This window comes from Onychostruthus taczanowskii, unplaced genomic scaffold (genome assembly GCF_017590055.1).
Source record: "Onychostruthus taczanowskii isolate IOZ18803 unplaced genomic scaffold, ASM1759005v1 scaffold10, whole genome shotgun sequence".
In the NCBI taxonomy this organism is placed as follows: domain Eukaryota; kingdom Metazoa; phylum Chordata; class Aves; order Passeriformes; family Passeridae; genus Onychostruthus; species Onychostruthus taczanowskii.
In genome coordinates, this window is record NW_024496526.1 from 7,653,545 (window position 1) to 7,665,788 (window position 12,244).

The 12,244-nt window shown below is 41.3% G+C and overlaps 1 protein-coding gene across 1 annotated transcript in view; it reads right to left on the reverse strand.

Annotated features, from left to right (window-relative positions):
- Nucleotides 1-12,244, reverse strand: part of ADCY5 (adenylate cyclase 5) — a 205,763-nt gene that overhangs the window by 75,377 nt on the left and 118,142 nt on the right. Inside the window, exons 3-4 of the mRNA XM_041408507.1 lie at nt 8,633-8,782; nt 3,552-3,673 (exon numbers count right to left, since the gene is read on the reverse strand). Of these exons, the coding sequence (XP_041264441.1) occupies nt 3,552-3,673; nt 8,633-8,782 (272 nt within the window). The remainder of the gene's footprint in view (nt 1-3,551; nt 3,674-8,632; nt 8,783-12,244) is intronic.

A 12,244-nucleotide genomic window follows, 5' to 3' on the forward strand; every position in this document is an offset into this window, starting at 1 on the left:
AAACAAAAACCCAAAAAAAAACCAAAAAGCCAAACCCCAAAAAACCCCCCAAAACCCCAAAAAGCCCTGAACCATGTAACGTAGAATCTGAAACTAATCATATAAAAGCAGAACTATAAAGTTAAGAACACTTCATTTTTAAACTAGAAAAGAAAGCCTACACACATTAACTTCACATAATTTTAGATTAACGTTTTCTGCTGGTAAAGTGGTTTGGGTTTGGTTTTTAATTAAAATTAGAGGTGGTCCCAAAAGCCCATACCCAATCATCCCTGAAAATTAAAATATTTAATCTTGTCTGGAAGAAAATTTAGTAAGCCACTTCTCCCACACAAAATGTGAAACCAGGCTAAGTGCACAAGGCTGGGCTCTGGTGCCTTCTGAGTTCAAAGGACCCAAGTTGAACCCATCTGGATGGAAGCCTCCAGAGCCTCATTATTTCCATGCTGACAGTGGGTTTGGAAAGCAACCTCACTCTGCAGATCCAGTAAAAATCAAGATGTCAGGTTCCAAGCTTTAAGATGACAATCAAACTTTTAAATTAATAGTTAACAAAAATTCCCATACATTATACTTTCATAAAATCTGCCTTTATACACAATCTTGGAGAATGGGGAAAAAAGAATCACTGAATACAGCTGATGGAGAAGGAAAACCCACAGCTCTGTGCAGACCTTCCCACTGGAAATGCTCTTGCTGATAAATCATCAACAGGAAGCCAGATTCAATGGCTGGGCACAGCACCCTTGCACTGACTTCACATACTTCTCAATTGCCTTGACACAATAACCTTTAACTCATAAAAACTTAGCTCTTATGACATTTTTGAATAGTGACGAACACAAACCAGAATTGCTTAGAGCATTCTCATCTCAAAAGCCTCCCCTTGAGCATTTCCCTGTGCAAAGTAAAGAGCCTGCTTGCTTTTATTCAGCCAGTTCATTAATCAGCATCCCTGAGATGCTACCTCCCCCCTCCAGGGTGTTTCTGTGTGCATGTAAATGCTTCAAAATCATCCACAGCCATTCCCACTAGAGGTGGTTTCAGTGCACCCAGGCAAGAGCAAAGGCTCCGTGCTGAACTCCTGGTGTGAAATGAGTCATTTGTTCCAAATCATGTTTCCTTTCTTCAATATTCGCACTTAGTTATTCATTTCCCTAAAGTACATGAAGATGAGATGTTCCTGAGTTATTTTCTATTTGCTCTCAGCACATACACTATTTTATTCCTATTTCTTATCTCACTTTTCCAGCCTTTTCCATGATTTCAGTGGGCTGTGATTTAGGACCTCACAGGCACAGACAACAAAGCCCACACTTTGAGGAAGATATCATTTAAGTTGTTTCCTCTTAAGATCTTTTGAGACCTTAGAGTCCCTTTGCACTGGAGCTGGTTGGCACCTGCAAGGGCCTGATTCCTAAACACTCATTACCATGAGGAATAAAGTTAAATTCACTTTTAAGCTGCAGAAGTGACACTATTACATAAATGCTTGTATTATTTAATAAGTATGCAAGATGTGAAAATTAAATGTTTGCAAGAGTTCTGTTAGCTACCCATCAGGAACTGACTGGTGCACATTCCCATTTATGTTTTTGTGTTTCACCTTTCATTTTTCTACACAGCCATAGCTGAAAATCATAACTCTTTTCTCTTTCTATACCTCTCAGCTATGTGCCATTTTCTGATGCATCTTTTAAGATCTCCATGTCTCCATACCAGCCATTATCTTTGATCTATTTTTTTCCAGTCACAATTGTTACATCAGATTCCCCTTCCCCCTTGAAAATTTTTCATTTGCAAACTTAGTTCATTATTGTTTATTTAGTTATTGTATATGTAGTCATCTAAATAAAAATTTCAAATCAGTATCATCCTAAAGAGACAATCAGCTTTACTAAGATTTGACTGCTGAACTTTCCAACCTGCAAAATAATGACATATGGAAATTGATGTGGAAGCCTAAAATACCATAGTCTTATGGCATGCTAATGAATTGCACTTAGTTTGAATGTCAGGTTGACCTTTGAGTAATGGAAAAAAGTAATTCACAATCAGCATCTATCACAAGTAATTTACACACCTACTTGAACAAGCTCAGTGTCATTAAGGAAAAAATGAATGTGAAGACACAAAATGTAATTTACTGTAGCACGAAGTCTGCTGAGGGAACTGTGGCTGGCCTCTTCCCCTTCCCTTCATCACCATGCATGCATCCTTTATTTTTCATCACTGAACTGTTACTGTCTTTGATTTCTGGTACTGGTTTTGTCTTCATTGTATTGCTAGTGGATCTTTATCTCTTTACTGAGTCACAACCAAAAAAACTGAAGGGCTGAATTCCATCCAAGCCAGCACAGAGACTCTCCCTGATTTCAGTGAGTTTTATACGACTCTACATTCAACACTGAGCAAGCTCCCAATTTTCTGCTTGTACATTGCCTCTCCCAGCTACCCTCAATCCTAAGGTAAAGTCTTCAAATGCATCAGAATTTCATGTGGATTTCTTCACATCAGCTATTGGAGGGTGCAGGATGTTAGAAACTCACTTTTATTTGTTGAGCATAAAGTATCAGAAAATATAATTCAACCACATACTAAAACTGCATGTGAGAGAAAAGCTACACAGGGAGTTCACAGGAAAAAATTATTGTTGTAAGGGGAGATGGAAAAGGAAAGCTCTCTGTCCCCAGTCCCTGTGTCTCAAAAGATGCATTTGTAGACTGACAGAGCTGTTACACAGTTCCAGGACCTGGCTTAGCTGAGACATAAGTGATCTCCAAAGAGATCAGGTACACCAGCAGAGGTGAAATGCATTAAGATTAGGTTAAACTTTGCAAGTGCAGCCTATAAAGCTATCAAGCCACCTGAAGTACTACTTTATTGCCTCTTCCCTGGGAAACTGGACAGTGGGAACCAGGAGATGTTCAGAAGCTCCTGGGGCTGGACTAACCCAGCAGCACAGGCTGACTTTGATTTTGCATGACTTGCCAGAGATGGGATATCAAACTCTTCTCCTCATCCAGGTAGACCAAGGAGCAACACATTGCTGGGTGACTGAGCAGGTGTCAAGGCTGTCACTAATGGACCCCCTGCTTGTAATTCCAAACTGCCAGAACGCACTCCAGAAAATCTAGACCTTAGCCAGGCTCTGCAATTCACCCTATGGGAATTGTTCCCAATTTTTAACTTGCATTCCATCATCTCTTATCAGAGGGGTGCTTGTAACTGTCCAGAAATAACTGACCCCAATATAACACCTTCTCAAAACCATCAACACTTACACCAGCAAAGAAATAAGGAAAAAAAAAAAAAGAAAATGTAAGGAAAGCGATCAGTTCAAGTCACTTCTCAAAGGAAGATATTGTTTGGATGAGGCAATCCTCCTACCATCTTATAAACAAACTTTCAAAAGTCAGCTAGTGACACTTCAGAGTCTTTACACTAATTTTGGATTATGTGTCACTGACATCTTCATCTCTGGGTGCTCAGGGCCAAGCACTGGGAGGGTCCCTCCTCCCCCATGGCTGGACACAGGCTGCTGCTCTTACCTGACATTGTCATGCTTCTGGATGTAGATCTTATGAAACATCATGTCTTCCTGTTTGGCATTAATGTCAGCTTTCATCTCCATGGCAACATGTCGAGGAAGTACAGAGAGCAGGAGACGCTCCTGTGGAGTCAGACAGATGAACCAATTAAAACACCTGCTGCCCAGTTAACAAACACACTTTGTTCCTTACTGGGGAGAAATGACTCATCAGTTTGGTGAGAGATGAGTACAACCAAGGAAAATGGGCTCCAGAAACCCAGGAGCTGATCCCCTAACCAGTCATATGCAATTCTCTTCCCAACCTCACAATAAGAATTCTATGGTTTTAGGAGAAAAAGTATTATTTTTCATTCCAGATGCACTGGGCTTACAATTCATGGTTGCCAATTCTCATGCCAACCATGCAACTCAGAGAGTGTTCATGCACTGTTCTTGGAAGGACTCTGACAAATGAGATTGTCTGACCTCCCACACAGTCTCTGCACACCACCACGAAGCCTTCCTTCACCTAACACCAGAGGAATGATACCCCAACACCCTTGGGCACTATTTAAAATTCCTTCCTTGCTTATCTAATTATCTAAGCACATTCCCCCAGCAGGCACAAACCTGCTCTTAGCAGCTAAAATGTAGAAATGCCCTGATAAAACCAGCATGAGAAGTGCTACTGCTACACTTTAAACCACTGTTAGTGCCCAATTGCATTAAGATCTGTAAACCCACCCACTCACCTACAAGAGTATTTTCAATAACCACATACCATCAACAGTTTGTGGCTCTCCTTGCCCCTCAACTGGCACTTTCATTTACTGATTGTAGCTTTTATGTGACTTTTGTAACATTATTTTGCAAGCTGATCCTACAGAGTATGCAAAAATTGACAAAGTCATGACTTTCTGGTGATTTTCCTAAAAACTCACATAAAAACAAGTGTTTGTTATTATTCTACACTTGATGCCAAATTCACACAGAAATTATAGAATTTAAATCTGCAGGTAGTTTGTGCCCCAGGGATGCATTTGTGTATATCAGGAATCACACCTGAGAATTCTGCCCAGAGCTGCATTCTATTCCCAGTCACACCCCATGAAGTTCAAAAGGTTTTGCTATGGTTTGTGAAGGTGGGAGCATCTCCTTTGGGATCTGCTCTGCTGTGGTCTGGTCCAACCTGCAGGCAGTGCTCTGGAATAGCTGAAAAATCCCAAAAGCTTGTGCCATCCTTGTCTTTATTTTTGTTTCCCTGCAATGAGCGGGAGGAAGAAAAGGGCCTTCCTTCTTATGACACAGACAGAAGGTGATGCAAAGGAAGGTTCCCAGCCTTATCTAAGAGCTCATTAATTTTCAACAACACAGGGAGCAGCAGGGTTCAAACACGGGCCTGGCTCAGAGGTGACAGCAATCCTGTCCCAAGTACTCATGTCACCAAACCAGGTGCCCATGCCACAGTTATAGGCACATTTCTGGCTTCTAATTCCTAGTTAGAACTGGAATTTCACCATTTATTTCTTCCTCCGAGAAGAGAGAGGAACCCTGGGGGAACCAGAGGAAGATGAATTCACTGAAAATGTGCTCAGCATGCACTGAGACATTTTATGATCTGTAGCACTGCCCAGTATTTCTTTTTCCCCCTTCAACATGCACCATAAACAGAGTCTGCCTCCAGTCTTTGAAGAGATAGTAATAACACAGAAGATGTGTTGGAGGGATTTCTATCTCTGCTTAAAACTGCAGCAGTCATGAAAAGACACTTGTTTTTAAAGCACTGTCACCATCACTAGCATACTGCAGGTGCTAACAGTTACACATCCTTATTTTTTTATAAAAAGCAGCTCAGGAATCATGCACGTGTCCTTAGGCTTCTGTCAGCTATTGGTGCACTCCCTGAGTGGAGAAGCACAACACATTTGTGTGCTTTCCAGAGTAAATGCTGTATACACTGTTGTCATTTGCATATTCTAATAGGCATCCTCAAATGTGTGAAAGCTGCTATTTTATGTGTGATTTTACACATCCTCTAAATAACTTGGAGCATTACGGGAGGTTCGGGGGCACCCACAGGTTTGGAACATTCCCTGTGGGTGCATGAGCACAGAGGGATTACTCCTTCCAAAACAGAGACAGGAGCCTGAGTGTCTGTTGTGAACATTCCAGGAGATGGTCACCTACATTTCCCAGTAGCTTTTACTTGAGAGCCCCCATCCCTACTCTTCCTGACACTGTAGGCAGATGAAATCACCAATATTTTCAAGACACTTGAGATCTGCAGGAGCTGCGCTACCACTGCTCTGAACTAATAATCAGGGGATAAGATAGGCTCATCAGGTGAAACAAATGCATGTGGCACAACATCCCTTCATGCAGCTACTAATTAGGAAGCTGAGCTGTGTTACAGAGCTGAGCATTATCTTTATTCTGTTTGCTTGGAGTCATCACAATCACTGAAAATAACCTCTGAAGCTAACAGCAGAAGGCTATAACAATTGCATTTGTAAGGCATAAACCACATGAAAAGGCCTTCGAAACAACAAATTCCCTATGTTTCATTTCAAATGGAACAGAGAAATTAGGGTCTCCACTAGAGAACAACTTTCATTTTGATACAATAACCAGAAAGTGCGGCAGCCCTCGATGTAAAATGCTATATTAGGCACCAGTGAGGTGACCAGGACTGCTGTTTTACAAGTATAACAAGGCAGCATTCTGACCTGATAAAAACACAAGAGCAAATCCATATATAATTCACCCTACAAAATAACATGCAAGTATAGTTCCACTGAATTATACATTAAACAACTGCATCCCAAGGAGAACTAGTCTCTAAAACAGGCAGATAGATGAAGGAGTTCAACACAGATCTACCCTGTTTACACACATACACTTGTGCATGGGCACACACATTCCCACAATGACTCTGCAAAGAAATTTTAACTATTTATGAAGTCCTCTCCCAAGATGACCTCAAATCACTGTGAATATTTGGTATCTTAAGATTATCCATTTCTCCTCAGATTTAGTAACAGTTACTTTTTACCAAAAGTGATGCTGAGATGAAAAAAAGGAGAGAACAAGAGACTGAAGACATGCAATGCTAGAATTAAGACAATGCAGTCCCAACAGCCCATCTCTTACTCAAATGCTATTTGCTCCCTACACAATGTGGAGAGCACCTGATTTTTTTATCCAAGGATATTTTCTTGTGGGCAACAGGGTTATCTCAAGTAATGAAATCACAAGGCATCTCTTTTCTGCATTGGACATTCTGGATTTTCTATTTACTTTCAGGCTAATTTTGGGTGCTTAATAAAGGAAAATACAAGGTCATTTGCCTGAGAAAATCTGCCTGCCTTTAAAAGAGAACAGCACACAGGAGCACCATCGATCTCCAGAAAAAGACAAGCAACTATAAATAACAGTTGGGCTGTGCAGTTGTGTTTTCCTCCACCCCTGTTTGGACATGTGGGCTGAGCTGTCCTTATTTGTGTCTGCTGTCACCTCGTGCTTATCTCCATGCATTATGCATGGAGTCATCTGAACTGAACCTGGAGATCAATGTCAGCACAGGCTGTGGCAGCAAATAATCTCATTAGGAGTCTCCAGCTGCCAGGACCCGCAGCTACTGCTGCAGGGACTGAAGAGCACTTGGCAGTGACTGGCTTTGAACCATGTTTTTCTGGTGTCCTGGCTTTCTTATGTATGGTATAGTACTTCCTGGAGAGGGGAGAAGAAAAAAGCATCAAGATAGGGCATTTGTCAGGACTGTTCCAGGGAGCTGCTGCTGAGACAGAAGTTCCCAAATCCAGCAGAGCACAGGCATCTGAGCCATGCTGCTGAGGCAGCCTCTCAGCAGGGAGGACAGTGCTGTAATCAATGAGTAAAATGGCACATTCCCTTGGCTCAGTCCTTTCCTCCACTTCAAGGTGTGGAAGGAGAAGTGACTGCTCATTTCATCTTTCTGAGACAATATTCATTGCAAAGGAAAAAGGAGTCTTGAGTGTGAATCTTGTTTTCATACAGAAAGTACCAACTAAGCACGTGTACACATTATTTCACAGTAAGGATTGAACAGCAGCTATGTCAGCCAGAGGTACCTCATGAAACACTGCCAAAATACAAATCCATTGATGCAGATGGGCTGAGACATGAAGGAAAATGAAACTAAGTTGCCACAGAGATGCAAACACTCCCCAGCTGCTTAATTCCCCTGACCTCTCCCCAAACCCACAACCAAGCTCTGAGATATCTCCCAAGGGATAAATGGAAGTCCCATTTCATGATTCATTTCAAATTGGACTGAACAGACCACTATGAGATGTAGTGTAGAGCAGAGATGTGTAATAGCAAGGGAATAGTTAAGCTGCCCCAGAAGACCTTCTGTGTCTAATTCTGAGACACAAGAGATTCATTGCAAGAGAACCCACAAACGAATTAGGGGAGCAGATACATTCAGCACCCTGACAACTAAGCTGTATGTTGGCAGCAAGAGGGCTTTTTATAGCAAAAAACCAATGAAGCTGATGATGAATCTTACTTTTTGAACAAATACAATTCATTTGAAGCCAGTAACATATAGAGAGGTGTGTAAGCAGATAGGAACCTTTGGGAAAGGAGGGAAGAGGACCTTCTTTGGAGGGATCAAGGAATGTTACATTGTGTGGACCAATTCCTGCCTGCCTTACAGCTCTCTTTGGCAGTGGCTTGGCTGACAATCATGCCAGGCTTTGACCTTACAAAGAGGGTCAGTCCAAAGCCTGTGTGTTGCATCTGCATTTAACACTTGGCAGCAATGATGGGTGCCAAAAAAGCTATGCAGACTCTTTGTGTACTGTGTAATTTTAATCCACACAGCACACGCCACTGGATATGTTGCTTGTCTCTGGAAAAGTCCATCAGAGTATTTGACAAGAACTACACCCCTGAGCTTTCTTTCAAACCTTTAAAAATCCTGTTCTCTAACAACAACCTATTCTTGCCTGGATTACTCATGAAGCAAGAAGCCTACAAATGCCATCCTACAGGAACAATTTGCATGCTAATTGTATTTCAGTGTTTTCATGTTTTATTTCCAACTGTTGCTCTTACCTGCTGCTGGTTTTCCCTTTGAGAATGCAGCCTGGCTTGTATGCATTCCCTGGTCTCCTGGAAAGCCTGTCTTTGGGACACCTCTGCTGGGTAGTGGGTACACACGCCTACAATGTTTGTACAGGAGAAGATGAGAACATTGGAGACCAGCTGCAAAAAAGAAACAACAACAACAACAACAACAACAACAACAACAACAACAACAACAACAACAACAACAACAACAACAACAACAACAACAACAACAACAACAACAACAACAAAAAAAAAAAAAAAAAAAGAGAGAGAAAAATACTTGGTTACACTTTGGAAAACTGCCATTGGTAACAAAGCACCAGCCAGAATCCAGCCCCTTCCATGACTCCTTAAACCAACACATACTTAAACATCAGGCTCTTAATTTCAATGCATTTTACCCTCTAGTCTTTAAAATATAAAACTTCCATATATGACCTCAAGTATATGTTCTTTCCACTGTGTACTACTTCACAAATAAAAGGTACAATTTGACTAGTAATTCTGCAGTTTTGCTTTTGGTTATCTATTATCTGGGAACTACTGAGACACAAATCAATCTAAAAGTGCATCATTGCTCCATCACTGGAGGTCAGCTATAACTCATGCAGAGAGATCTGGCAGAGAAACACTAATATTTTCATGTTTGTGCATCTATATATCTGGCTCAAAAACATTTCAAAGGTACGTTGACCATTATTTTGAAATAGTGCTTAAAATACTGAAGGTAAAGTGTTGGTATTCTCAAGGTTGCAGAGCAGTTTTTATAATCTAGTTCCAACTCAAAATTTTATGCTTCTAGATAAAAACATAAGTTTTTTACATTTTTATGCATGAATACAGAAATGAGTTGCTAAGTCTGAAGCCTGTTTCAGCTGGACAAGCAGGAAGGAAGAGCTATGTCACTCTTCTACTCCCATGCACGTTATGTTTTGTAGGAAGCAGCCACATAACTTCTGCTGAAAACTTGTCTTGCAACCTTTTATTTTCCAACTATTTTTTAACAAAAAGGAAAAAATATTCATGCCCATTGCTGGTATTTGTTTCAAGCAAAGTCCTCAAAGCCTGTACTGATGGCTTAATGCAAACATTTCTCTCAACAGAGGTCAGTCCCAGTAGGACTTTTTGAGACTTGCACAAGCTGTACTGGATCACCCTTTGAGGACAGACTTTCTTGAAACACCTCTCATCTCTTCCAGGGAAAAAGTCAGACCTCCAAGATTCTTAATAATACAGATCTTTGCTCTATTCCCTATTGACCCCAAATATATCCTTTGCCTTTATTAATTTTTTACTTGCAGAATAAAAAAAAGCAGTTTCCAGTCCAGCCCATTCCCTGAAAATATGGAGACACTCTGAATGGCAGGAGAGCTGCAGGATACTCCTCAAGCCCTGAGCTCACAGGGGGTGCTCAGGACTTCCCAGACCAACCTGGACACTGTGGAGGAGAGAGGAACTGCCCCTATCTCAAACATGGACGCACATCCCAGGAGTAACAACCTCTCCATAAAAATCTGACTGGTATTACTCCAACTGTTTGACTACATTCAGGACAGCAACAATTATTTTATTGACAATTGTGACTCAAAACAGGCAGAAAAACCTCATCTTTCAGCTCAAAATAAGCAACACCATCAGCTACAGCCAGAGGAGGGACTCCTCTCTGTGGATGGCTGCCAGTAGATGGCAACACTCCAACTTCCCAAGCTCCTGAATCCAAGCATTGCATTTTGGGCCATGTTCCCACATTTGTGTGCCACTCTACAGTACAAGGATCTGCAGGTCATGGACACCCCCAGGTGACTGTCACCAGTCCAGATCTGTTTGCAGACAACAGGTTTTCTAGGATGAAATTATTCTCACCCCTTACAGCTGGGGTACCCCTCCATGCAGAGCCCACAGATCACACAGAGGTGTGATGAAGATGCAGGTAACACACCTCGACATGAAATAAGTCCCAATACTAAACCCACACATCCCCTTCACAACTGTATTCTCACTCAGCTCTTTCTAAGCCTGGATGGATCCTGCCAGATCCAAGGTTCTCCACCTATCTCCCACAAGTTGAACAGACAGCAATCAACTCCCACCCAAATCCTGCCCCGTTAACCTGAGCCAGTGCTGCATTCAGTGGGCATTTGATGCTATTTTTTGGCGATAATGATGATTTTTAAAGATGAAAAATTTCCCCTAGCATAAAAAAACCCTTCAGCCAGTGCTTATTTTATTGAAAATACCTCAAAAAGGGTGTCAAAATAGGGGTTTCCTAGGATTTACTCCGGTTCCCACTCCATGTGCACTGATTGAGACTCAGCCAATGAACACAACTTCTACAAATTCAAGCAGGTTAATATGGGCTCAAAGGGGTTAAAACTAAACAGCATCTTTTGCATGTCCAGATTACAGCAAGACTCCCAAATCCTCACTACTGGAGTTGTGCAGTGATTAGAAAATTTGTCAGGGAATATAAAATTATATAAGCATGTATGATGTATTTTGAATGGATAAAACTGAGAACAAAGAAGGTTTTAAGGAAATAAGCAGTTTTCTGCTTTAATCCCAAGACACTGAGATTTCATTTCACTTACACACTAGCACAAACCCCAAAAACATCCCCAAAACAGTGACTCGAGTCTTGCACCAAGAACAGGAGAAAACAGGTGGTTTAAATATCAAGAATTGACCCAGTAGAAAGAGGAACACCTCAGCCCTGAAAATAAGCTCTTTTTAGGTCTTTCTGGACAAACTGGTGTTGTGCCAAGAAAAAGTGCCCGCAGTGGGGTCCATGCACAAAGACACAGTAGCTGTGGTGCTGCCTTGAACAGCCAGGCCGTGCTGCTCAGGGCGTGTGGTTCGTACTGGACACTGAGACAGGGAGTACAAAAAACACCATCAGAACTGATGCTATTATTGATAGCATTTCTGGAACACCAAGCAGTTTAACTTGTTGTCACTCACTGATGTCACTTCACACAAACCCAAGGGAGCTCACAGACTGATTTACAAGACAGACTCAGATGACCATGCTTCATCAGGCTGGAACAAAAACTATGTTGCAATGTAATTTTTAAGTAGCAGGGAGACAGGTATCTGTATTTATTCTGTTCAGCAGGAGCTCATTTAAATCACAGTATGGCATCTTTGCAGCATCCTGACACATAAGAAGTGAAATTACTCTGGATTATCTGTGTTACTGTGTAACTTTTCTGTGAAAATATTAAAGATCTGCAGAGATTTAAAACTGAAACTCCTTTTATTTGCAGCCACACTTGTTAGTGTGCAAGAGAATTTTGTTCAATATCTGTTCACAATAATTTTCTACACAGCCATTTTAAAACACAATAAGGGAAAAAAAAATCCTAGGAACGACCATTTTTTTTCACAGTCCTCTGTCTTAACAAAATAAATTTATATCCTGTTTGCCAAATGGTACTACTTGCTTATCAGCTTCCTTGCCATTTTGCTATGGTAACCAGCTTCAGTCCCAGGAGGAAAGAGATGATGTAGATACTAAAAATCTGATTCCCTAAGCTCCATGGCCTGAAAAGTAAAAACATATTATGGCAGCTATTTCAGACAATCTGTGCTCGAAGAGCT